This window comes from Drosophila obscura, unplaced genomic scaffold (genome assembly GCF_018151105.1).
Source record: "Drosophila obscura isolate BZ-5 IFL unplaced genomic scaffold, ASM1815110v1 contig_150, whole genome shotgun sequence".
Lineage (NCBI taxonomy): Eukaryota > Metazoa > Arthropoda > Insecta > Diptera > Drosophilidae > Drosophila > Drosophila obscura.
In genome coordinates this window covers 503250-527790 of record NW_024542736.1, presented here as the reverse complement: position 1 = coordinate 527790, position 24541 = coordinate 503250, and the positions used below count along the sequence as shown (strand labels likewise).

The following is a 24541-nucleotide window of genomic DNA, read 5'->3' as shown; positions in this document are numbered from 1 at the left end:
CACCACAACAACAACAACATTCAACATTTTTTCTATAATTTCAAAAACAAACAAACAAAAAAAACAAAAGAAAAAAACAAAAAACGGAAATCAATAAACAAAGCTGCCTTCACATTTACAAATTAAATAAATTAGTAACAAATCGTAAGCAAAACAGAACGGAGGAATGTTAGGAAAAAGCACACAAAATAGTAATTCAAGGGAATCCGTAAAAAAGAAAACCAAACGCAGAACGACATAAATTCAAAATTGTATTACTTAGCCCAAAATTGAAAGCCCAAAGTCCCAAAAAATTAAAAACAAAATTCAAGCTTCACAGAAAAACACTAAGAACCAAACTCGAAATCAAAATACATTCCAAACAAACAATGGATCACAATTTCTTCAAATCAAAATTCCAAATTAAACAAAAAAAACATAAATAAATACCAATTTGATATCCAAAATCAAATTGAAAAATCCCCAAGACAAACTCACCTTAAAAAATTATATTTCAAACCCACTTCCGCTACATACATATTGAACACTAAATTTAGAAAAGTTTGAATGTTTCAATGTTTACATAAGAAAGAAATATTAACCAACAAAAATTATCTGTGTTTAGGCTTTAAAACAAAAATATAAAAAAAACAAGAATTTCGGCAAAAAAAAATGTATTGTGAAAGCACACATTTCAAGAACTAGTATAAAATTAAACAAAACAAAATCGTAAATATATAAAGACTTTATATGTATAACTATATATAATGCATATATATTATATATATATTTGTATATTTATGTATGTGTGTGTCTTCATCACTACGCGTATACCTCAAACCAAACAAAAACAAAAAACATGATCATTTTGAGCAACTGAAATACTATATATTTAAATGTACTTATACACTCTACACACACTCTTTTACAGGAGATCCCCCTAGACATACATATTTACACAGATCCAGATCCAGAAACCCCCGTTTGGCCAATCCCCAAATCCCCCTTTCGATATGTGTATCTAGCTTTCGTTTCGACTCTGAAATTCTATCCTAACTAAATGTCTGCGTAAATGAAAGTAAATAAAAGAAAAGAAAAATCATATATAAATGTACCTAAGGAAAACCGAAAAAACATATTTTGTGTGCTAGCTAGTAAGTGTCAAAAGAAAAACCATACAAAAATTATACACCATATATTTAAAGCAAATGAAAAGGAAAGCAAGGGAGAAGTGGTAAATGTCGGTAATATTGTGAACATGTTTAGTGAATTATTATAAAACTTAAATGAAGGAAACTTATGGAAAATAGAGGGGGAAAAAATATATATTTAAACATGAAATGGAAAAATTGTAAGCTTCTGTTCAGCGATCTATTCCATCGATGCTTTTCGAAATGAAACCGATGAGAATCAACTCACCGACGGAAAGACTTTTGAAAAAGAACATTTCCTATTCAATCGATTTCTATCATCGGTGGCACAGTGCCATTTTCATTGACACCGAAACAACTAATGAGAGTGTCTATGTTCAGCATCGTTGGAAGGGTTTCGTGATAGAGCAGCTTTAACAAAAATATATATATATCAAAATTATATTATAATTTCCACCAAAAATTATTCCAAATTTAAACATTTGATGTGCATAAATGTTGTGGTTTAGTATCCAAAAAAAATTTAATCATAAGGAGCAAAAAAATTATTGAAATTCTGCATTTGGTATAAAGGAAAAAAAAAATGAAAGAAAAAAAAACAACTAGTAAATTCTCTGCAAATCAAAAACTTTTTATTATATAATGGAAAAATAAAATGAGAGGAGGGGAAAGGAAAGCTAAGGCGAAGCGAAGGAAAAATAAATCAAAAGTATTTATTGCTAATTTAATTATATTTGAAGTATACATACATATTTATTATATATACAATACATATATATTAGACACACTATCTGTGATTAATAATCCAAAATTTTGAAGAGCATTTTCTGAAAATCATGTTGGAAAAGGAAAGGAGAAATGAATAATGGATATAAAAACACACACACACACTCACACATAAGACCCCATTGTAGAACAGATCGGATACAAAACCCAAACACACACAATAAAACCAAGCTTACAAAAGCACCAGGCAGGAGGGTCTACTGTACTCAGAAGAGCTCCTAAAAACTACATCACTACAGAACAGAAAGCCGAAACAACCGAAAACCGAGAACGGATCGAACCGAACCGATTCAAAGCTTATACAGTTGTATATATATTTTGGAATAATGTTTACTCAAAAACTAAAAAAAAACAAAAAGGAAAAAGAAATACTGCGAAACCAGCAACAAATATCCAGCTAAACTCAAAATTAATAAAAGATAAAATCATATATGAGGAAAATCTTTTATAAAGCAAAATTATACAAAAGTAAAGAAGAAAATTAAATACTTCAAACTATAAAAAAAAACACATTTATTTTCTTTGCTAGAAAAGAAGAATGTGAACAAATTCAGTGTAAACAAAAATCAAACTTAAAATAATTAATGAAATGATAAAGTGCAATTATACGGTTTATATAAGCAAATTTAAGAAGCGGACGTTAAAAATATATTATAAAAAAAAACACAATTTAAAAAATATTTCGAAGCATGTTTAGCTAAAAGAAAACAATTGAAAAGCAAGTTTTGCGTAGGCGACAAGTTATTAAAAATCAGTTTAAACAAAAACAAAGCATACAACATGAAAGTAACAAGCAAACAAAACAGACAAACAGATATAAAACAACCCAGCCTGGAAGTGCAGTGCGTTTTGAAGGTTGCTGTCCACAGAACGATAGCGGAATTTGTAAGGGCCTCTCGATGTTTTTTAAACACAATGTGAAATTGCAACTACTATTCAGAGCTTTCCCACTGTCTTATCGAACTGAAACGCACTGTATGCCTGGGTATGTTGTCTTTGGTATCACTGTGTGTCTGATCCAAACAGAGATCAGAAAACACAGCACAGAGAAAGGCCAACAAAAGTATACTATACCTTACCAAGAACAACAACCAGCAACCGAAATAGAAACAGAAATATAAACAGAAAAACATACATAAGTCGAGTCGAAAGACGAAAATGTCAACCTAGTGGTAGGTCTAAAACAGAAACAAAAACTAAAAAAAAAAAAAAACAGTCTAATGTAATTGAGTGACAGCTTGAGAATGTTGAATTGTATAGAATTTTTGCATACCCACCTGTGTAAAGGCGTGGAGGGGCGCGTGGCACCTGTCCACTCAGATCGCCCCCTCCCCTTGGGCATGCGAAAACGCTCAGGTACGTGTTTTATTTTTCGGAGAGAAAAAAGATTGATTACCCATACACATTACTTATTCTTTGTTTTACTACAACATAATAGTTAATATCTGTATAAAAAAAAGGGGAGTAGGAAGAAAACTAAAACCAACTTTGAATCGATATATTAATTTATGAATTGTTTAAAGTGGTTTATAAACAGAGAGAGGGATAGAAAGAGAGACAGAGAGAGAGAGAGAGAGAGTTTCTAGCGTGCTTAATGAAATTGCTCACATTTGTGTATAAAATCTAATTTGTTTTAATGCGAATCAAAATTTGCTGAATGTAAGTGCATATACGATACATATATAAATTAGAGCCTATATTGTTTGCGTTTAGTTTAGTGCATAAAAAGATTAAGATTAATTATTGTCTAAGCCGTAGGCAAATCGAAATTTCCGCTTATAAACCAATCAATCAACATCTTTTGTAATCATTATAGTTATTATTATTGTAATATTGTTAGCCTCGATTTATGGTTTGTATATATTAGACAACATTTATTAATGGTACGAGTAGGAAAAGGAGAGTATTCTTACCCACCCCCTACCCTTTTTTTTTTTTAATAATTATTACCCTGTGTTCTATATATTGATTTCTTAAATGGGCAAACATCATTTGAACTATAGTGCAATTGTTTCAAACAAAAAAAACCAAGCAACACCAACAACCAATACTATATTAAACATTAAAGATTAATATAATTGAAGAGCTTTCTTTGCCAAAATATGCCAAGAATGTGAATGTATATGGATCGTATGGATCCGAGAATCAAAAATCATTTTAAGTGCACATATTTACCTTTTTTTTGTTTTTAAGACTATCTATGCCTAGGTTTTCCGATTTCTATGCGCACGATTTCAATATGAAAAAGTAAAAGTATAACAAAAAACATACATCACAAAAACTCAAAACTTTTCTTCTTATATACTCTTTCAACTTGAGCGACATAACATCGTAAACCTGGTACAAAAGAATCAAATGAAATAATTTAAAGCAAAGATCATGAAACAATAGCCCAGCCGAGACAACAACCAGCAAAGACAACCACACACACACACACACACACACACAATAGCCCAGCCAAGACAACAACAAATATCAATAGACCCCCAAAAAAAATAATTGAATTAAAAATTGCAAACAAAACAAAACCAAACAAACAAAAACAAATCAATATATAATTAAATGTTACATTAAAATGAAAAGAGGAAAAAAGCAGAGCAGCCTAAAGTCGATTGTACTTTTCTTTTTTCTACCCACATAGACAGAACAACAACAGCAGAACAATTTTATTAAACAATAGTACTACTCTTACTACAAAACTTAAAATAGCCACAGATAAATAGAAATAGCCACAGCAATTAAACTTAAAGAAGAGACCCATAAAACACACAGCCACAGCTACAGGAGATACAAATGCAACACACATACAAAAAAAAACTGTTTTTTCATAGCCACATAACCAATAACCAACAATAGCCACATAATTAGAGCAACAGATCCGAGGGATTATATAGATTGAATCGACTATCCCTACAATAGACAAAAGATACAATCTATGGGGATAATATGTATATGTAATTCGGATCCCAGCAATAGACAGCAAACGACAGCCTCAGAAAAAAGAAAGCAGCACACGATCGAACTGCAACAAAAGGCCAGCAGATGATTACAAATTTCACATAGATAACAAATACATCATTAAAAAAACAACAATTTTTATTTCAATTATTAACTCTTACAACTCCACAACAATTACAGTTAAAACCATACAACCACAACAACAATAGCCCTAGACAAATATTAACCATAATTAATCAGCAGAAAACCAACAATTTCAAATATTAATAATAAGTAAATTGGCAAACAAACAAGAAAACAAACACAACTTAAATCTTAGCCAGGCAAAAAGTTTTGAGCAGAATTCTTTCATTATTTTTACAACAAAAAAAACTGACATAAGTACAATTTTATAATTACAAATGTTTGGGTAAACTACAGAAGAAAATAACTCTAATTTTTGCAAAATTAAGTTAAAAGAAAAACACATACTTTTTTTAAAAGGAAAACCACAGCCAATAAGCATATGAAAAATATAAGATTTCAATTATAATTAGCAATAGCCCATAAGTGCAGAAAGAATAAAAAAAAACAGTGTATTTAGCATTAAAAACAAAGACAGCAAAGAATATAAAATAGCAGTAACAAAAACTTAAGCAAACTTTAGTTCTGCATTGAAGAAACAAACAATCCAAAATATGTTTAATTTGATAAGTAATTTATACAATTTACATAATGAAATTTCGCATAATTTGATCTACATATTTAAATTATAATTTTAATACTTTAATTAATATATTTACAGAGAAATTGTTATAAAAAGAAACACACACTACTCTTAAGTTTATAATTTTCGTTATTTTCTATTATTTACTTATTATGTTTTAAACGCAAAAAAAACGACCGATTTATATATACAATATATATTTACGCATTAAACGTTTATTAATAAAACAAAAACACAATAAAAAAAACAACAATATTTTAGTTACAAATTTTACGTTTTTTAATTGATTTTTCTTACCACCACAGGAGGCTTTTATTTCATATTTAAACAATGAGAAAACCAAAACCCAATTACAGAATAAATAAGTGAAATATGCTATAGCAAATTAAGCACAGTCTAACAACTGCAACCAGATATCTATTACCATTATATGCAATAGTTTTAAACGAATAGAAAAGAATGAAAAAAACAATGAATTAAACAATAGCCCAAAGTAAATATTGGCCGTGATGGGAGACTCCCTGTCCTGCTAACAAGGCCAATATTTTCTCCATTTTCACATGCAAAAGATCAGCAAAGAACCAATTGGCACAAGACAACAATCAGAACAACCAACAGAACAAGCAGAACAACAACCAAAGGCAATTGAACCAAAAGCATTTCTTTCAGTTGATTGATCATAATTTCATATATTCAGTTCTTTCGTTGACTCTCAAGACTTTCGAAAACTGTTTTGGCGTAAACCCAAAGTCAAATAAATAAATGAAGTAACTATCACGGATGAGGCCAAGGAATCGTATATCTAAACTCAAAACAGCTTCAGGGACCAACTAAAAAAGAAGAGATAAATGATTTAAAACAACAAATGAAAAATATAACAAAAATTAAAAATTAATAAAGAACAACTGGTAAATTAAACCAAAATGTAAAGACATGGCGAAAAAAAAATTAAATTATCGTAAATTTAACATTTCCAGGCATATCTAAAAGAAAACTAAGAAAAATTCAAAAAAAAACTCATGCAAAATTATGGAAAAAAAATTCATATGTATGTACATATATAAAAGAACCCCCCAAAACCTTTGGTAAGCCATATACATCATATATATATTTAAGCGTGTCAAAAATAAAAATTAACCAAAATCAGATAAGTAATTCAGGCAAACTCATTTCGGAAGGTAAAAATTCTACATATAAGGCAAAAATGTATACGATGTGCAAGAGAAATTACAACTAAAAGTGGATTAGGTGTATAAGATATACCTAGATATTTGGCTAAAAATATAAAGGAAAATCAAAAAAAAAAAAAAAGAATGGAAATGAAATGAAACCCTTTTTGGAATATGTAGGAGAAATTATCCGTTCGCTTTGGTGTAACGTTTTGTGTAAATAACGTATGATTTTGTGAAAGAAGGAAACAAAAAGGAAATCAAGAATACCATTAATCCATTAAAAAAATAAAAGTAAATTCAAATTAGAACAAATTTTTGTCAACAATTAAAATGACCTAGTAAATGCTAAATTCAAATTTATATAGTGCACATGTATTTGTGTACGAATATACATACATATGTATGTACGTATGTATGTATGGAGTGTATTGCATAAGTTCGATGTGAGTATATAAAGATTATTATTAATATTATGCTTACCCTATCATTTCCAAGTTATTTTGTTCGTAACAAATGAGGAAAAAAACCCATGGAAAATCCAAATCCAAAAACTAATGATATTCAAAGCCAATGACGGGAAACAACAACAATAAATGTGCTGATGTGCTGAATGCCACAAAAAAGAACGACAACCAGATGGAAACATATTCGATTCCTTTCAAATGTTTAGCTAACCAAATAGATCTATGGCAAAATCATTGTAAAAAAGTATAAAAACAACAAGTAATGGGGTTGGCGGCAGATGAACAATTGCTAATGGAAAAAGTTACGATTTGTGTAAATGTGAACATAATGAACAGTAAACGATATAGCAGGTATACAATAATGGCCGAAATGAAACCAAAACTAAAGAAATGAACAACTTACCGCAAGGAGACAAAGCAAATACAAAAAAAAACACACACACACAAATGACACAAAAACAAAACTATTAACTTGTAACGATGTGAACTTGGAGCATACTTTCAGTATTTTTATGAATACTGTCAATAAAAATTAATAAAACATAAGCGTAGGACATTGTTTTTGATTGGGAATTGGGGGTGGGCAATACATAATGCATTTCGAATCTCACAAAAATCCCGACTTGAAAGCTGCGAAAATCCCTCGCCATCATTATACACCAAATCTCAGCTGAAAAGTTGGCTGTTCCCTTGAACAATGAATACATCAAATGAGTATAGCTGAAATCAATCAGATAAATTCAACTTTCGACAAAACCAGATGGAATTCAAAATATAGAAGAATTTTAACCAAAACAAAATTATTTAAAATTTCTAAATTTCGGATCCCATACTAAGTTTTAATCGATTTCCGATGATCAAGAGATTGAAATGCGACCTCAGTCCGGAGCTGACCACCTGCCTCAAGTTGGTGGACAAAGATCGATCCGATTGTTGCCGGATCCAGGACCCCATTCCGTACGATGGCGAGTGCTTCATGAAGGACATTGGCAAGGAGCTGTCCAAGCTCTACCGTCGCCATGAGCGCATGTTCGTTAAACGGCGGCGCATCATGGAGATGGCACTGCCAGTTCGCCGGCAATGTCGCTACGTGCCCAAGTGTGCGTGTCAGTTCAGCAAGACCATCGAGATTGTCCACGCCGACCAGCCCAGCTACACGCGCACGGAGCAGCTGGCACTGCCCACAGTGCGGCGGCTACTCAATCGCAGGCAGGTCGCCCTCAGCTCGGGCGACGCAATCGGCGAATCCATACTGAATCGGCTGCTCCGCTATAGCTATCTCTCGCTCTACAGTCGTCTGACGAACATACAGCCGCTAAAGAAACCGTAAGAATTCCTCTCAGACTCTTCACCTGCCACATACCTATTCTCATTCTCCGCCGTAATGACACTTTCAGAGTGAAGAAGAAGAAAACGACGAAAAGGCAAAAGGCTCGCCAGAATAAATTCTTCGCAAAGTTGGCCGTCCCGAAGGTGGTGCCGACACCACCAAAGCCGGTAAGTGATCCATTTGAAACAGAGTTAGTAGATGTGATTTTTAAATACATTCCGTCTTTCGAACATTCCTGCGCACCGCACAGGAACGACAAGTCAAGGAGATGAGTGCCGGTCGCCTTAAGAAGCTGTCGCGACCCAAGCGCTACGTGGAGGAGGTCAAGCCCCAGTGGGAGCTAACGGAAACCATGCGCAAATACAAGCCCACCAAACGCATCAAGATAATGGCCAAGCACCACGAGCGCGAGAATGTCCACATTAACGAGAATCCCGAGAAGGTGGCGCCCAATGCACTGACATACAAACGTGGGTAGCGCCAACATCCTCTACTTTCTGTCACTTTCTGATGATATCTATGTTTTTTCAGCGAGTGCCCGCATCAAGGAAATGTCTCAACCGCTCACAATGCACGAAGCGAATACAGTGCCGGCGGACATCAAGGAAGATCCCTTTGCCATCGCCCCGAATGCGCTCAAATACAAGGCCACGTCCCGCATCAAGGAGCTGGCCGAACCGAAGGAGTTCGAGAATACTCACATACGCGAGAATCCGTTTGCCATCTCGCCGGCGGCGCTCAAGGCCAAGGCCACGCCACGCCTCATCGAACTGGCCAAGCCCAAGGGCGGCTAAGGATCAATCTCTTTCATCCTTTCAGAGATTATTTATTTTTTGCCTATCTACGTTTCGATTCGTTTGGTCAATTCCATTTAGGATTAAAAGTTTATTTTTCACCAAGTGCTTGATCGGAACAATGACAGGTCACAGGGATCTGGGCAGGATTGCGGGTGATCCCGACTCCATTTCCAGTGCACTGTGGCCTGGCATTAGAACGGTAGACTTTCTTTCCCGATGCGGCCGCACTGCTGCCTCGGCTGGGCCAGTTTCTCCAGACGTGGCGTCAGCTTGGCGTGCATTGCCCTCCGTCGCACTGTGTAGGGCTTCCGCCGTAGCGTGGTGTCCTCCCGCAGCTTTGGCGTGGCCAGGTTCTCCAGCCGCGGAGTTAGCTGGCCCGGGAGTAGTTTGCGAATCGGTCGAGACTGGCTCTCCAGGGTTTCATCATCAGCAAGTGTCTTCTTTCTGGGCACTGCCAGCAGGTTAATGCGCTCAGTGGCTATGAGGGGCGATCATATGTATCTTGGGTCTCAGTGGAAAGATTCTAAGGCTAGTCCTTACCTTTGTAGTTCAGTGCCCGCTTAGGCACTCGGAAGGGATTGTGCAGCTTCCCGGCGGATGGCATCCTGCTGCTGGCCAACTTCAGCAGTCGTTCGCTGGGCTGAAAGGTACGCATCGACCAGGTTAGCTGCCAGGGCTGCTTGGCACTCACAATCCTGGGCGGCTGCTTGCTTTGGGCCAGCTCCCGGAGACGCTTGGATGCATCAGAACAATGCGATGAGGTACTACAATTTAGACGCAGATAGTTGCACAGTTGGGAAGGGCGGGACGATGAACTCAAACCAAGACGCGAACGATCACGGGCAGAGAATTCAAAATGTCTGTTTGACGCTTTTGAGGGAGCGTGGGAGGAAGACTTGGAAAAGAAGCTCGCGGTGGATTCCATCGGGCAGACTTTTGGGTTAATGCCGCAACTGGTGCTGCTGGGCACGACTGGGCGAAGGCCCCGCCGTTTGCCGCAAGCGCCTTCTGGCGGTGCATAGCTGTAAAGGTCCATGAAGTTATCCTTTATAGCATTCGCAATCCTGCCAACTACTTACGACGGCTTGCACGGCACACTGGACTTCTCCGCGTTGTGATATTTGTAGAAGAGCTGGCGGATGAGCAGCTCTTTCGGCGACACAAGCTGTGGACAGTACTTGTACAACTCCGCGCTCTGATTGTTCCATGGCCTGTGCAGTGCTTGAACTCTTTTTCTCTTGGTCGTCAGCTTGTGGTAGATAGGAGCGTGGATGGTGCTATCACTGATTCCGCGTTGGCACGACATAACATAGAGCAACACTAAAAACAGAATCTCTCGAGTTTTGCTTCTTTTTTTTTTGTTTGTTTCTTTGTTTTACTTAAAATTTAGACAGCTCTCAAAACTGACACAGTGGCATTTAAATAATAATTAATGTAGATTTGAATTTATTTTTATATCTCTCGTGCTCGACGTCGGAGCTTCGTTTCGAGTGGGGGAGCGTACGCGTACCCCACTTAAAGCGCGTTGCTATCACTTAAATTGCTTAAGCGATATGATCTCTGGTTATTCTGTTAACAATTTGCGGGTGGTAGGAAAAAATAATACATAATTACAGCATAATCGGGGTTCAATCGGCCAATCGGTAAAACTAAGGGAAAAACAGGACGGGGCGGGGCCAGGTATTGGACTAAACTTAAATATTCGCCAGAAATAATACTCATTGAAAACATAGGGGGAAACAGCATACTGGGGGAGGGGGAGAAACTAAAAACGAATGCAAATCTTATCATCTTTTAACAAATCAAATTTCGCTGCGGCAACAACACACAAAAAAGAAAAACTGTCTATTGTCTATGTAATAAGTGCGTGCCTTTTGGGGGGCCAATGTTGTTGCCTGCTTGCTGTGGAGTTGGAGTCCTGTGCTGATCGATCTCTGCCTGGGTCCAATCTCTTCTAGTGCAAATTGGCAATGACGGCGCGTGTAAAGTCCATTGTGGTGGACTGTCCGCCCAGATCCTTGGTGCGCACTTTGCCGTCGTTGAGCACCTTGTTGATGGCATTGAAGATGACCTCGCTGTAGGTGGGCAAATTGATGTGACGCAGCAGCTTCACGCCGCACAGCATCATGGCCGTTGGATTGGCCACATTCTTGCCCACGGCACCGGCAAAGGTGTGACGTGCACCCTAAGAACACACACAATCAAATCATTATCAGGAAACACAAACATCAGGGGAGACTTACAGGCTCGAACACAACCGTCTCCGATGAGTAGGAGGCACCAGCAACCACACCAGCACCGCCCACCAAGCCAGAGGCCAGGTTATCCACAATGGCACCGTACAGATTGGGGGTGACCATCACATCAAACTGATTCGGATTGGAAACCATCTGCATGGTCGTATTGTCCACGATCATCTTCTCGAACTGGATGCGGGGATACAGCTTGGAGACGTCCTCGCAACACCTCAGGAAGAGGCCGTCGCCCAGCTTCATGATGTTGGCCTTGTGCACGGCGGTGACCTTCTTGCGCTGATTCTTGGTGGCATAGTCGAAGGCAAACTTGGCAATGCGCATCGACTTCTTGGCAGTGATGATCTTCAGGCACTCCACAATGCCGGGCACCGATTCGTGCTCCAACGCCGAGTACTCGCCCTCCGTCTGCTCACGGATGATGACCGTGTCGATGTTGGTGTGTCGCGTCTTGATGCCGGGCAAGCTACGCACATGCACCACATTGGCGTAAAGGTCCAGATCGTTGCGCAGCTTCATGTTCAGGGTTTGTAGGTCGCCCACATTGCTGTAGTCGGGAGTGGCCAGAATGCCCTGCGATGAACAAAGGAATAATTTAATAATCGGCATTGATATCTCCTGGATTTCACAGGAACCGAACCGAACCCACCTTGATGCAGACTTTGTTCTTCTGAATGGAGGCCACCACATCCTCTAGCTTGGCACTCAGCACTGGGTTGATCTCCGACAAGAAGTAGGACTCAAAATCCACGGGCACATTGGCTGCCTAAGCGCGATAAGGGAACTTGGATAGCAAAAGTTTTAAGAAGAGACAAGGTTAGAGGTTCACCTTGAAGACTTCCTGCAGGGCATAGACGATCTCGGGACCCACACCATCGCCAGGAATCAACGTACAGGTCGTTCTATTGGCTCCATAGGTGGCATCCTTTAGTTTGCTGCCTGTGCGAACATCATTGAGGGACGATGAGGTGTGTACACCACGTGCAGCCGCCGCCTAAGGATGTTGCAACGAAAATCAAATAGTTAGCCCATCTTCTTGCTAGGATTATAACCTCAAATACGTGCATCTTGATATTCGCACACAGTGCCAACGGCAGCAGCAGCCACCGCAGCAGCATAAGCAGAATCGGCGCCTGCTGCTGCTGGCTGGCCCAAGTGTTTATGTAAGAGCTCGCTCGATGCGGGGGAGATTTACCTGCAAAGCGGTGCGTCCTAGGGTTCTGGCCAGCATTGACATGTTGCTCGTTAGCTTTCGCGTTACTTGTTACAGTTGTGTGGGCAAATTTTAAATTGACACTCGAAACTTTCGTGGATATTTTATTTGCAACCGAAAATTTCAATAAAAACCAATCGACCAGCTGATTGACTCGCCAGGGCTGGAGCAACAAAATACCAAAATAAAAACCACTCGATAGCTGTAGAGTTGCACATAGGCGGTTATCGGTTGCGTCTTCTGTGGCGGGCAAATTTGAAATTATGGCCTAAATACGAATTTTCAAAGGGGAACACATAGTTGAGTGGCTTTCAAAGGGTTATATCGATCGTTGAATTTTTAGAATAAAATTATATATCCTTTATGGAATAAAACATATATATTTGTCTCGGTTAAGTGTTGTTTGATTGAAACTTTCCCAAAAATGGCAATCTGCAGCTAATGGGCCCCCACATTACGGATCCTAAGACTCATGTCCTTTATCTAAATATAATTGGTATAATTGAAGCTAAAACAATCGTTTACAAATACAAATATACGTGATCTTTTGTTTAAAGTGTGTTCTCTTGTAGGAATTTTACATATTGCTTTGCATCTGCTCTATCGGTTATCCTTTCTTTAGCTCCTGAATTAAAATCAAATCAAATCGGGATTGGTTGGGGAACTGGGGCTGGGGAACATAATCTACAAATACAGAAGGCCGCTGGCGGCGGCATGGGACATCAGTGTGTTGGCAGCCTGCTGCATCTCCAGCATGAGGCGGACCTCCTTCATCCATTCGCCAGCGACCTTGCGTGGCGCACCCTGGAGCAGGTTCAAGTACTTCAAGGCCAGCAGAAAGTTGCTGCGATCCACGTAGTACCTGAAACACCACAGATGCAATCAGTTGTAGTCAGTGGTCAAAGAGAGTCCGAAGATGTCCTCACCTGGCCCTGTTCAGTATGTCATAGGTGTCCAATTTGCTATAGTCGAAGGGTTTGTTGTCGAGTTCGTCCGTGGATATGGGATTATCGGCTCGCATGATAAAGATCGATTGCAGATAGGACAGAACATAGATGGGCAGACTGGCCCCCTCTTCGGGCACCAGGGCTAGCCTCCGGGCCACACGCTCCACGCTGAGGAAACGCTCACGCAGCGCATCCTCGGGATAGACGCCGCGCTCTTGGGCCTCCTGTGGCATGCTCTGCAACACGGCTGCCACCAGATCGTCGCCCTCTGCAAAATATTTGCCCATAAGCATTCAGTTCGGATTCAGTGGAGTTGAATGAAACTTACTTGACACCTTGGCAATGGCATTGATCTCGTTCTTAAGTGGACGCAGCTTGTCTTTGTAGTTGGCGCCTGGGGTGGCATTGCGGACAGAAGCCCACAGGGCCTGGCAGGCAGCCCACAAGGCCTGGGACTGGTTGGCCGTACGCTCGGCATCGGCGCGGTCTGCGAAACAGAAAACAAAAGTGGGTCAGCAGATGATTTAAAGCTTCCTTACTAAGGGCGGGTTAACTGTGGGTCAAGTATACCTTGAAACTCGTCCTCTATCTCTACACAAGCGCAGCGTGATTTAAAGGATTAAACAAGGTTATATTTCTAGCAGGGAAACAGGGATCTAGCCACACCCCAGCCCATGACACCCCAAAAGATTTCGCATCGTGTGAAACTCACCTGCCAGGGCAGCATCCATGCCGCGCAGCTTGCCCAGCATCGTGGCCAGCTGCAGCTTGTAGTTGGCCTTCTCGGTGGCCAGCTTGTCATCCAGCTCACGCTTGAAGCTGCGCGTCAGATCCGATTCGCGCTGGGCCACAATATCCTTGATGTGATCGGCATGGGCCTCGGCCTGCTTCTTGAGCTGCATACGCAGCTGCTTATCGGACTCGGCATGGATGTGGAAGATCTTCTTCTGGTTCTCCACGGCCAGCTTGCGTCGCTCCGCCTCCAGGTGGTAGTCCAGCTGGGCGCGCAGGGCATCCGAATCGTTGTCGCCACGCACCGAGTCGATGGCCCGCTTCAGACGCAGCTCGCCGTCGGTTTGCAGACGCTGCAGCTCCTTCTGGTAGGCCAGGACATGGGTGTAGGCGTGGAGGATGAAGAGATCGAGATCCTCCTTGGAGAGATTGAGCTTCTTATCGGAGAGCTTTAGGCCGGGAAAGATGGCTTCGATTTCATCGATGAAATAGTTGCGAGCCTGTTCCACATTGCGCCAGTACTTGTCCGACACACTGGCCGTATCCTTGTGCCTATACAGCTCATCCTTGACGTTGGCAATGTGATCCACCAGCTTCTTGATCTTGTTGCGCACAGTCTCCACATTCTTGTGGTTCTCCGCCGTGGCCACTCCGCTCAAGGCAATCTCACACGCCACTGTCCAGAAACGAGAGAGCTGTCTTTCAATTGATACCAAATTATTTCATCATTTCATTTTTACCAATTTTCTCCTGAGCCTCGCGCGCCGCTCGCTCTGCGGTGGCAACGGCTGTGTCCCGGGCACTGGCACGATTCCTCAGGGTCGTCCAAAGCGTGTTCTCGCCCGTCTCCACAGCCCTGTCGACCACCCGACGCACATCCTCATTGAAGCTGCAAAGGAAATTAATCAGCCTCAAAATTGAACAGTTCCCAGTCATTATTTTCAGTCACCCCTTGAGCACGCCAATGGCAGCATTGTATTCCTTGACTGCCAGCTTGGCCGCCAACTCAATGGCCTTCTCCAGCTCGCCGACCTCCTTGGGCAGCGGTTGGGCGACCGCCTTGGCTGCGGCAGCTGGGGGCGCTGGAGCAGCTGCAGGTTTGGCAGTTTTCGTTTCAGTTTTCGCTGCTGGCGCGCCGGCAGGTTTCTTCGCCTCGGGAGCTTCACTCTTCAGATGCTGGACCTTGGGCTCCGGACTCGTGGGCTTGTCGCTGCTGCTGCTGCTGCTGCCACCGCCGAAGAGACCCGTCACCTTGGAGGTCACAGAGTTCACTGAGGAGCTGACCGTGTCGTAGCCAGACTTCACCTTGTCGATTTGTTCGCTGACACTCGTCGTGATTCCCTTGAATGGTTTCTCCTCCTGCAGTGCCACTTTGATCACCGCCTCGGCCCCGGGCACCTTATTCTCCACCATTTTTCGGAAGTCATCGTCGTACCTGCACGAAATGGGCCCCTGAATTGAAGTGTTCACGGCGATTATATGGTTACTCACTTGGCGTAGGTGATTACACCGCCGACAGCAGCCAGGGGGGAGATCAAGACCAAATACTTGCCGAAGCCAGCTTCTCGCATATGTGGGGGCGGTGGTAGACCATGTCCATTTTCTTGTCCACCTCTGCTGCTGCTTCCTTCCCTTCTGCTGTTGTTGTTGCTGCTGTACTGCCTGCCATTTGCTGTTGTTTGCAGGGAGCGCTAAGCGAAACAAAAGTAGTGGACAAGAGGTACAATAGATTTCGTTACTTTTAGCACGTCCACGTCGCGTGACCAGCCCTTGCCGGCCACCCAGAGCCTCGGCAAACTCGGCAGGATCAGGGTTCAGCTGGAATTTTGGACATTTTCGCATATTTCCTGCATTTGGTAGATGACATAACCAGCACTTCTTGTATATTTTGCAATTGGCTTGTTAGTGGGTGTGCGGGGAGCGGTCGGGGCTACGGCGCGGTCGGTGCGGGGCAACGTGACGATTGATTTTCGTCGGTGTTATCACATAACTCACCTGCAAGGCGCACTTGCACGGATCTCGAACCGCTAGCCGATACATGATTTGATTATGGAATTTTGTTTAATTTCGCTCTAGCTTGGTGCTGCCCCTGCTCCAGTTTTATGGCCGGCGGCGTGAATAATTTTTCCTGCCCGATTCTCTCGCAACGTTCAATACTGGCCTCTGCTCTGGGCTGGTGGGGTGTTCGCGTTGGTTGCTGAATGGCAAGCGGCGGCAGAGAAGCACACAACGTCTATGGTTTAAAATGTTGCTAATCTAATTTTCGCGCCACTACTAAAATATATTTTTATGTTTTTCTTATTTTAGTATTGACATAAAATCAAATTATTGCCAAAAAGGGATCGAAAGGATTAAAACTATTTACAGTTAACGGCAGTGCTGCCAACTTTTCATTAGGAAAAGCAGCCGTTTCTAGCTTGGAGAAGAGACAAAAAAAGCTGAAAAATTCCAGACAAAAGCCTTGTAATGTAAAAAACCTAAATGATAACAGTTTGAGGGAAACAGCTGAAGCTCCAGATAAGTAAACCTCACACCACAAAGTTTCACTGTCTTCCCATTTTTATAAATTCCCGCCTCCCGAAAAACAGCCAGATTTGACGGAAAGAAGCGGAATCGGCAGCACTGGTTATGATTAGCAAACAGCTGATTGGTGTTACGCGACGATTTACGGAAGGAAAATTGGTCATTAATTGTCGGTTTTCTGTATTAACCAAGGAAAATGCTGCGAACCCTACTCACAGGCGGTAAGTCCGATACATTTCAATTGTTATGCGTGCGCTAATTTTAATGTGTGCTTCGATTTATAGCCCTGCGCGGCGTGTGTCGTGTTCCGCCGGTAGCGCCGCTGGTGCAACAGACACAACGTGCCTGTTTTGGCCAGCTAATGACAACAATTCAGAAGCCCAGCCTCCTGTCCGCCCATACACTAGCACCAGCCTCGTTGCAGCTCCTTCAACTGCCCGCTCTGGGAACTACAGGATCACCGCCGCCCGTACGCAGCGTTACTAAATTCTCACTCATCAAGGGCAAACGCAAGACGGTGAAGGCAGTGTTGAAGCGTTTCAAACGTCTCGACTGGGGCGCCTGGATCCGCACACACTCCGGTCGCCAGAAGAAGCTGTTCAAGAAGTCCAACGCCCTGCGCCGCCGGCTACGCCAGCATGTCTTCACCAATGCCACCCAGAGCTGGCTGCTGGACAAGATGGTAACGGACTTTTGGCGCCGCCCCAAGCACTACATCGATGATCCGTATGCACCATACCACAAACGCGACGAGTACTTTGCCACCAAATCGAAAGCATTCAAAGTCTAACTCTTGATTAAATGCAATTAATTCGTTACACACATAACAATCATAACAATTCACGGGAATCAACATGAATTAGGGAGCCACAACCTTGTTGGTCATTGTGCCCAGACCGACGATCTCCGTTTTGATGACATCGCCCGCTTTGAGGAACTCTGGCGGATTGCGGTGCATGCCCACGCCTTTGGGGGTGCCGGTGACGATGATGTCGCCGGGTAGCAAGGTTATTGTCTGAGTCAATCTGTTGATTACATCGTCGAGCTTGAAGATCAGGTTGCAGGTGTTGCCGTTCTGCTTCTCAACGCCATTGATCCATGTCTTCAGGTTCAGATCGTACACGTTCTTGACCAGACTCTTGTGCACCACCGCGGGTCCCAGTGGCAGGAAAGTGTCCATCGACTTGCCAATCAGGAACTGGCCTCCATTGCGCTCCTTCTGCCAGTCACGGGCCGAGATATCCTGGGCGATGCTATAGCCAAAGACATAGTCCATTGCCTGATCCTTGGGCACATGGCTGGCGACCTTGCCAATGACACAGACCAGTTCCACCTCCCAGTCGATTTTCTGCCAAGATTAACATGGAATTTTCCACTTGTACTCTTCTGTTATCGGAGGTTATCTGACACTCTACATACGTCACTCGCCTTGTGGGCTATCACATTGTCTGTGGGCCCCACCAGGGTGTTGTTGAACTTGCTGAAGAACATCGGCTCCTTGGGCGCCGGCTTGTTCTGCTCATCGCAATGATCCTGGTAGTTCAGTCCTATGAGAACACGACAACACCTGTAGAACAGAGTTTCGTACCCCTGGGGCGCAATATTTACCTATGCAAATGATCTTGCCGGGATCGCTGAGGGGGGGCAGCAAGGTGACATCATCATTCAGCGCCAGCTTGGGCTGCTTTTGCACCTTCTGGGCCAGCTCTTCGATGTTCGGGTTCTGGGCAATTAACGCCTTCAGATCGTTAGGAACTCCCTCCACTCCTGCCAGCTCCACCAGCGATTTCTGATCGTCGGCGAGCAGGCCAAGGCGCTTAGCAAGGTCGCCCCTGCGCAAATATTGTACGAAACGCATTCTGGCAGCTAACATTTATCTCCTCCAGCCGTACTTTGTTATGTGTTACGATCGAACGAAATTTCCAGCAAAATGATAGCCCGTGATAACAGATGGTCGACCGAATCAGGGATGGCGTTGCCAGACTCGTGCAATTCGTAGTTGCTACGATAATTTCATTTTTTTCTTTGATACCGATAACTGCGTTTCATTATTTCATTGATAGTTTCATTATTTCATTGATAATTTCATTTTTTTTTCTTTGATACCGATAACTGCGGTTCATTATTTCATTGATAATTTCATTATTTCATTGATACCGATAACTGCGGATAATCGATAACATCGATAGTTACATCTGTGTTTCTCCAGCCCTAAGAAAAAACATAAAAAGCAAAAATAAATAATTAAAATCCAATGTTTTGGTCCTTGGAGCAGGTTGAGGGCATGCTAAATGTCCTCAAAAGTTCGACAGATCGAACTGTTGTGTACAAATGCCTGGTTAAGTTGCGCACAGATCTGGTGAAAGACAAGGATGGAATAGTTTTGTTTCGAACTGCTGGTGGCGTTCCCATAATGGTAAGTTTGAGAGCCACTGAAGGGTTTGACACGAACTGGTCATAGTCGGCTGGGCTATTTATTAAATATTGCATTTATTTTTTTAAGGTTCGTCTAATAACCAAGCTAAATGAAAAGATAATGGAAGTGGTTCTGAGTATATTGGGAAATTGCTGTACGGACGAGCAGGCGTGCATTGAGGTAAGTACATCACACTGTCACAGTTTCTCATTGTAATGTTTCCCCCTCGCAGGCTGTCGAGTGCAAGGTAATCTTCCCACTGGTGACTATCCTGAAGACCATACCCAATCCAGTGATTCAATGCCGCGCCTGCCGCATGCTGGGAAATCTGGCAAAGAGCAAGAAGGCCTCGCAGTTCCTCAATGTGCAATATGCGGCGATTGCTCCGGCCATTTGCCACATTATTGAATCCACAAGTTCGGTTCAAACTCGGATAATGGCATTCCGCGTTTGCCGCTTCCTGCTGGTCAGCAGTCAGTTCCTCAGGCCTTTTCTGGCTGCAAACGGATTCCTGCAGATGATGCGGATATTTGTGGGTGTCATGAAGAACACCGAGGCGCCTAAGGAGCCGCCAATCCAACCGGACATTGAGGTGTCGGCGCTGATGGGCCTGAAGCGGAACCAGCATCGCGAGAAATACTTTGAGGAGGTGGCCCGCAATCTGGAGGGTGTGCGGAGCGATATCTTCGACCATCAGATGTTGAAGCACTCGACGCGCAACTGCGACTTTGTGCTGCCCAAGGAAAACGAAGTCATCGAGCTGGCGCACGAGATACTCAAATGTCTTGTCTTGCTGTCTGCCCAACCGATCGGCCTGAAGGCTTGGGAGGTGAGTCCAAATCAGAATCCCTAATTCCGAATGAATACTTACACAATCTACATACTTTCGCTTTTAGCCCGTCTCGCGCAATACTTCGCTGGCATCGATTGTTTACTTTGCCAAGGAGGACAGCGACCAGCGAGCTTCAGCATTGAAGATTCTTTCAAACTTCTGCAAGGATCCCTGCGCCTTCTACATGCTGAGTACGGCGGATGCCATTGTGGCTGCCTGCGAGATGCTCATGGCTGTTAACATGGCAAAGCCGCTGACAGAGAGTGAGAACCGGCATTGCATTAATATTGTATCGACGCTGTCCACGGATGCCTGTAGTCGCTCGAAAATTCGACGCTGTGGAGCTCTGCGCAAACTGGTCGCCATGATCCGGGACTCGAACTCGCAGAGCGAGCGCTCATCGCTTTTTCACATCTTCAACAACTTTCAGTATGATAACTTGAGCATGGAGCTGTTGCTGTATGAGGGTCTGGTTCCATTGCTGGTGAGGGAACTGAACGATTATCTGGTCAGCGATGATGAGCACCATAAGCGTCGCCGCGAGGAGCGACTGCAGGGTGGAAAGAAGCGTAAAATTTCCGAACTTGCCACACAGGACACGACAATCAAGGTGGGACTATCTTTGAATGTAATCCATCATACGCATTGTACAATTTATTTCTCTTTGCAGTTTGCGAAAACTCTCGATTCCTCGGACTTTGACTCGCCCAGCAGTTCGCCGCGCTCCTACCGCACCACCAGCCCTTGCAGCTCGCGCAGCATGTCCCCATCCTCGAATCTTTTGGCCAATGATGACGATGACAACTATTCGCCGGCTTGCAGCGACGATGAGGACGAAGATGACAATTCCCCCACCAACAATGATACGCGAGATCGACGCATAGCCGCCAATCGTGCACAAGCCTCGAATGTCTTGGATATCCTAAAGTTAATTGAAGACGGTAGCGAACCCATTGACGACACTCTGTCCGACAAGGAAGACTTTGAAGAACTCAGCTCAGATGTGCCGCCTCTGATGTCTCAATTCCGACATCAGTCGGGCGACACCATAGACATCATTGAGAATCTGCTGTATCGCATTACCCTGATGTTGAATAAGCGAGTGGAGCTGTTCAAGCCGGAGACGCTGGATACGCTCATCAGAGCCATCAATTTGTTTGGGGCGAACAATAACTTTGCCAATGCCCTGACAAATATTTTGCTGTAAGTGAAATTCACTTACAATTTACTAGAACTTACTGTTTCGCTTTCAGGGAGAGCAAGTTCTTTGCCCAGATCATCAAACATGGCGTGGTCCATCAACTGTATCAGCTCACAAAAGTGGAAGAGGTATTGTACAGCTTAGTCATCAATATTCGCACACATCCATACGTACTGTATCAATCTCTGTGCCTGGTTTTTTGTAGATGCGCAAAGATGGATTTGCATTTCTGGAAACGCTTACCAATGTGGGCGAATCGAATTATGGCAAAGAAGAGCTGGTACGACTCTTGCGCTGCGACGATCCCCATGCCCAGCAACGTGCTGCTATATCCGTGGCATACATCATCAAGAGCCCCCGTCTGCTTTATCAGTTTCTCTATGACGGCAATGCCTTGAACTTGCTCTTTGAGCTGCTGCTGCGCAAAACAAGCGAGGATCTGTATGCGGATGAGGCAGCTGATGCTGTGACATCCATGTCACGGTTTACTCTGGGCATCTCTTTGCCGGAAGCTGAGACTGCGGACAGCACAGCTGGCATCTGCACTCGACAGTTAAACGATTCGACGCCAATGCATGAGAACTGCGATATGCGATTTATTGTGCACAAAGATGGCGACGACACGCACAGTATTGGCTTTAACAAGCAGCTGCTGTGCGAGAGCAGTGAGGTCTTCAACCGGATGCTCAACAGCGACTTTCGCGAGGGCCATCATGGCGAGATTCAGCTGCAGGACTATACGGCCTGCGGTCTGCGCTATTTTCTGCATTTAATGGGCTGCCACGAGCAGCATTTGGGCCAGCCAAATTACTCCGCCCTGATACAAGCATTCGAGATGTCTCGCGTGTATATTATACCCGATTTGGAGGTCATTTTGCAACAGCGTCTCGTCCAGTGCCTGGATGCGCACAACTGCCTGCGGCTGCTGGAGTGGGCCCTCAAGAACTACCACGCGGACCTCACGGAGACGGCCATCAACTTCTATCTGTCGTCGGCACTGCCCACGCAAGAAAAGCTTTTGCTTTTCCGTGCCGCCGAGGACTCGACATATGCCAGCGAGTGGTTCCAGCTGCTCAATGATGCGGTCATCGAGAGGTGCCGCAGCACCGGCTACTAAACCGCCACCACCTCCATTCTGTGATTGTGTTTTCATTTCGTTTTGTTGTGCGATGTGTGTGTTATATATATGTATAATTAGTGCATGTTCGTGTTTGTGACCCATTCCAGGATAGAAAAGGACAGACAGGCAGACCGCTGCGTGCATTTTACTCAATTTTATTAGCCACAGCCCTTGCCAAGTATCTCAATGTGCTCCAGTAAATTTTTAGACTACCAACTACCCAATCTTCGCGCCGCTTGTTTCATATGTGGGCATCGCACAGAACCGCAGGGTAAGCCAGTCCACGAGCGGCGTGGGACAGACACAAAAGAGCCAACGATACAGACGATATCGCCAGGGCTCGTGTATGTACAGCGCCGATGGTTGTGTGCTCGTCAGCGCGTCCTTGAACTTGGCCAGCAGCATCTCATCCTTCAGCTGGTTGGGCGCCTTGTAGCCCGAGACGATTTTCAGATAACCATTGAACTGCTCAAAGTAGACATCGTAGTGGGCGTGCTGCTCCGCACTGAAACCTTCGCGCATCCGCTGTGCGTGCTGCTGCTGGCGTGCCGCTATGTTGCTGTCCAGGACAAAGGAGCCGGGTATAAAGTTGACCACCTCCATGCCATACTGCTGCAGTTCGATGCGCAAGGAGTCCGTCCAAAAGCGCAGCGCCGCCTTGGAGGCGGCATAGGGCGCGAGAGCCGGCAGGGCCTGCAGTCCACAGTGACTGGTCACGTTGATGATCCGTCCCCGCTGCTGTCTCAGCAGCGGCAACAGCTGGCGCGTCAATCGCATGGTTCCCAGCAGATTGCAATTGATCTGCATCTCAATTTGTTCGGGCACCTGCCATTCGAACTCCCCGAAGCACATCACGCCCGCATTGTTGACGAGAGCCGTCAGCTGGTAGCTGGAATCCTCCGCCAGTATGTCCTGAAGTCTGTCATGCACAAGCCGTATGGAGCACGGCTGCAGCAGATCCAACTCTAAGGTGTGCATCCGCGAACTCAATTGCTGGAGCAGGCGTGCCCCATCCGACTGTAGGTTGTGGCAGCAGGAGACGACCGTCATGGCGAGCACATTGTGACAGTAGACAGCCAGGCAGTGGCTGCGAGGCAAAGCGGATATTAATTCTGTATATTGTGAATCAATTTGCTTACCCCAAGCCCGAATCACAACCGGTGATGAGTATTACATTACGGCCATCAACCGGTAGCTGGCAACGGCCCAGGCCCAATGTGCGTCGCAGGGCGCGTAAAAGGTGGCTACTGCTCATTGCGCCAGCTCTCGTATAACTGAAACAAAGACGCTGAAAATTCTGAAAATAATGCAAACCAGGCAAACCCGAAAATGAATATATGTATACACAATATGTACGTACGTACGTACATATGTGACCATTATCTGTGGCTTAATGGACGGGAGGAACGCTCTGAGTTTACCTGCCGCTTTAGACTGGTCCCTAACAGGGCAGAGCATTTAATGGACTGCCTTGTGTTTCACTTACAGATCAAAGTTGATCACTTTAATGAATTTATGGTTTTGTTTCAACTCTCCCTTTTCTTTTTAGGGGCCACCCTAATTTACCTGATCACTGTTACCTGCCGATCAGGCCCGAACAGCCTCGGACCAGCAACCAAACCCATTTGCAAGTCATGTGAGAATTACTTTTGGTTTCTAGAATAAATTCAATGTACAATTGTTTTTGTTTTCTTTTTAGGTTTTTTTCGGTAGTTTTATTTGATTTCTTTTTTGTCAATTTTGGTGTGTGTATTTTCTGCCTTATAAGTGCATCGTATCGCATCCTACAGTTTCCTGTTGATCAATTTTTTTTGTGTGTGGTATGTGGTTTGTGTGTTTTGAGTAAATGTAGAAAAGTAAGAACATAATTGCCACATGCTGGGGGCCAATTTATATTCTTTTACCTGATTTTGATCTATTGTTGAAATAACATTTTACATTTAATATTATGATCGATTTTTG

The 24541-nt window shown here is 43.4% G+C and overlaps 8 protein-coding genes across 8 annotated transcripts; 3 read left to right on the top strand and 5 right to left on the bottom strand.

The window, feature by feature from the left end:
- The first annotated feature begins 7944 nt into the window (after positions 1-7944).
- On the top strand, positions 7945-9446 carry LOC111073317. The gene is made up of 4 exons (XM_022365592.2): positions 7945-8542; positions 8614-8713; positions 8797-9016; positions 9078-9446. The coding sequence occupies exons 1-4, from the start codon at positions 8070-8072 to the stop codon at positions 9338-9340; spliced, it is 1056 nt and encodes a 351-aa protein (XP_022221284.2). The 5' UTR covers positions 7945-8069; the 3' UTR covers positions 9341-9446.
- On the bottom strand, positions 9372-11014 carry LOC111073318. The gene is made up of 3 exons (XM_022365593.2): positions 10423-11014; positions 9884-10365; positions 9372-9821 (listed from the first exon to the last, which is right to left on the bottom strand). Exons 1-3 carry the CDS (start codon positions 10647-10649, stop codon positions 9535-9537), a joined length of 996 nt encoding a protein of 331 aa, XP_022221285.2. The 5' UTR covers positions 10650-11014; the 3' UTR covers positions 9372-9534.
- Positions 11015-11130: 116 nt separating this feature from the next.
- On the bottom strand, positions 11131-13000 carry LOC111073316 (isocitrate dehydrogenase [NAD] subunit beta, mitochondrial). The gene is made up of 5 exons (XM_022365591.2): positions 12791-13000; positions 12425-12589; positions 12245-12361; positions 11587-12168; positions 11131-11528 (listed from the first exon to the last, which is right to left on the bottom strand). The coding sequence occupies exons 1-5, from the start codon at positions 12830-12832 to the stop codon at positions 11298-11300; spliced, it is 1137 nt and encodes a 378-aa protein (XP_022221283.2). The 5' UTR covers positions 12833-13000; the 3' UTR covers positions 11131-11297.
- Positions 13001-13168: 168 nt separating this feature from the next.
- LOC111079482 (MICOS complex subunit Mic60) lies at positions 13169-16814 on the bottom strand. The gene is made up of 8 exons (XM_022374674.2): positions 16483-16814; positions 15979-16178; positions 15437-15922; positions 15228-15376; positions 14468-15163; positions 14084-14242; positions 13735-14023; positions 13169-13670 (listed from the first exon to the last, which is right to left on the bottom strand). Exons 1-8 carry the CDS (start codon positions 16525-16527, stop codon positions 13493-13495), a joined length of 2202 nt encoding a protein of 733 aa, XP_022230366.2. The 5' UTR covers positions 16528-16814; the 3' UTR covers positions 13169-13492.
- A 261-nt stretch (positions 16815-17075) lies between these two features.
- On the top strand, positions 17076-17831 carry LOC111073321 (39S ribosomal protein L35, mitochondrial). Its single transcript, XM_041596447.1, has 2 exons — positions 17076-17231; positions 17295-17831. The coding sequence occupies exons 1-2, from the start codon at positions 17207-17209 to the stop codon at positions 17798-17800; spliced, it is 531 nt and encodes a 176-aa protein (XP_041452381.1). The 5' UTR covers positions 17076-17206; the 3' UTR covers positions 17801-17831.
- LOC111079484 (fumarylacetoacetate hydrolase domain-containing protein 2) lies at positions 17798-18965 on the bottom strand. The gene is made up of 3 exons (XM_022374675.2): positions 18619-18965; positions 18430-18557; positions 17798-18358 (listed from the first exon to the last, which is right to left on the bottom strand). The coding sequence occupies exons 1-3, from the start codon at positions 18881-18883 to the stop codon at positions 17870-17872; spliced, it is 882 nt and encodes a 293-aa protein (XP_022230367.1). The 5' UTR covers positions 18884-18965; the 3' UTR covers positions 17798-17869.
- A 239-nt stretch (positions 18966-19204) lies between these two features.
- On the top strand, positions 19205-22658 carry LOC111073252. The gene is made up of 7 exons (XM_022365476.2): positions 19205-19426; positions 19514-19606; positions 19659-20255; positions 20323-20868; positions 20929-21461; positions 21512-21587; positions 21665-22658. Exons 1-7 carry the CDS (start codon positions 19265-19267, stop codon positions 22574-22576), a joined length of 2919 nt encoding a protein of 972 aa, XP_022221168.2. The 5' UTR covers positions 19205-19264; the 3' UTR covers positions 22577-22658.
- Positions 22659-22699: 41 nt separating this feature from the next.
- Positions 22700-24201, bottom strand: LOC111073255 (D-beta-hydroxybutyrate dehydrogenase, mitochondrial). Its single transcript, XM_022365480.2, has 2 exons — positions 23719-24201; positions 22700-23666 (listed from the first exon to the last, which is right to left on the bottom strand). Exons 1-2 carry the CDS (start codon positions 23832-23834, stop codon positions 22796-22798), a joined length of 987 nt encoding a protein of 328 aa, XP_022221172.2. The 5' UTR covers positions 23835-24201; the 3' UTR covers positions 22700-22795.
- Positions 24202-24541: the final 340 nt, after the last annotated feature.

Excerpts from the sequence above, each read along its gene's own strand:
- LOC111073317 (XM_022365592.2), top strand. The coding sequence starts at position 8,070 with ATGATCAAGAGATTGAAATGCGACCTCAGTCCGGAGCTGACCACCTGC. Across the intron at positions 8,543-8,613 it reads ATACAGCCGCTAAAGAAACC|AGTGAAGAAGAAGAAAACGA; the intron begins GTAAGAATTCCT and ends TGACACTTTCAG. Across the intron at positions 9,017-9,077 it reads CAATGCACTGACATACAAAC|CGAGTGCCCGCATCAAGGAA; the intron begins GTGGGTAGCGCC and ends ATGTTTTTTCAG.
- LOC111073318 (XM_022365593.2), bottom strand. The coding sequence starts at position 10,649 with ATGTCGTGCCAACGCGGAATCAGTGATAGCACCATCCACGCTCCTATC. Across the intron at positions 10,366-10,422 it reads AGTGTGCCGTGCAAGCCGTC|CTATGCACCGCCAGAAGGCG; the intron begins GTAAGTAGTTGG and ends GGACCTTTACAG. Across the intron at positions 9,822-9,883 it reads GCGGGCACTGAACTACAAAG|CCACTGAGCGCATTAACCTG; the intron begins GTAAGGACTAGC and ends CGCCCCTCATAG.
- LOC111073316 (XM_022365591.2), bottom strand. The coding sequence starts at position 12,832 with ATGTCAATGCTGGCCAGAACCCTAGGACGCACCGCTTTGCAG. Across the intron at positions 12,362-12,424 it reads CCCTGCAGGAAGTCTTCAAG|GCAGCCAATGTGCCCGTGGA; the intron begins GTGAACCTCTAA and ends TATCGCGCTTAG. Across the intron at positions 11,529-11,586 it reads AGACGGTTGTGTTCGAGCCT|GGTGCACGTCACACCTTTGC; the intron begins GTAAGTCTCCCC and ends GTGTGTTCTTAG.
- LOC111079482 (XM_022374674.2), bottom strand. The coding sequence starts at position 16,527 with ATGTATCGGCTAGCGGTTCGAGATCCGTGCAAGTGCGCCTTGCAG. Across the intron at positions 16,179-16,482 it reads CGTGCAAGTGCGCCTTGCAG|CGCTCCCTGCAAACAACAGC; the intron begins GTGAGTTATGTG and ends TGTTTCGCTTAG. Across the intron at positions 15,377-15,436 it reads GCCATTGGCGTGCTCAAGGG|CTTCAATGAGGATGTGCGTC; the intron begins GTGACTGAAAAT and ends TTTCCTTTGCAG.
- LOC111073321 (XM_041596447.1), top strand. The coding sequence starts at position 17,207 with ATGCTGCGAACCCTACTCACAGGCG. Across the intron at positions 17,232-17,294 it reads GCGAACCCTACTCACAGGCG|CCCTGCGCGGCGTGTGTCGT; the intron begins GTAAGTCCGATA and ends TTCGATTTATAG.
- LOC111079484 (XM_022374675.2), bottom strand. The coding sequence starts at position 18,883 with ATGTTAGCTGCCAGAATGCGTTTCGTACAATATTTGCGCAGGGGCGAC. Across the intron at positions 18,558-18,618 it reads CGGCAAGATCATTTGCATAG|GACTGAACTACCAGGATCAT; the intron begins GTAAATATTGCG and ends GTGTTCTCATAG. Across the intron at positions 18,359-18,429 it reads TAGCCCACAAGGCGAGTGAC|AAAATCGACTGGGAGGTGGA; the intron begins GTATGTAGAGTG and ends TAATCTTGGCAG.
- LOC111073252 (XM_022365476.2), top strand. The coding sequence starts at position 19,265 with ATGTTTTGGTCCTTGGAGCAGGTTGAGGGCATGCTAAATGTCCTCAAA. Across the intron at positions 19,607-19,658 it reads ACGAGCAGGCGTGCATTGAG|GCTGTCGAGTGCAAGGTAAT; the intron begins GTAAGTACATCA and ends TCCCCCTCGCAG. Across the intron at positions 20,256-20,322 it reads TCGGCCTGAAGGCTTGGGAG|CCCGTCTCGCGCAATACTTC; the intron begins GTGAGTCCAAAT and ends TTTCGCTTTTAG.
- LOC111073255 (XM_022365480.2), bottom strand. The coding sequence starts at position 23,834 with ATGAGCAGTAGCCACCTTTTACGCGCCCTGCGACGCACATTGGGCCTG. Across the intron at positions 23,667-23,718 it reads GGTTGTGATTCGGGCTTGGG|CCACTGCCTGGCTGTCTACT; the intron begins GTAAGCAAATTG and ends TTTGCCTCGCAG.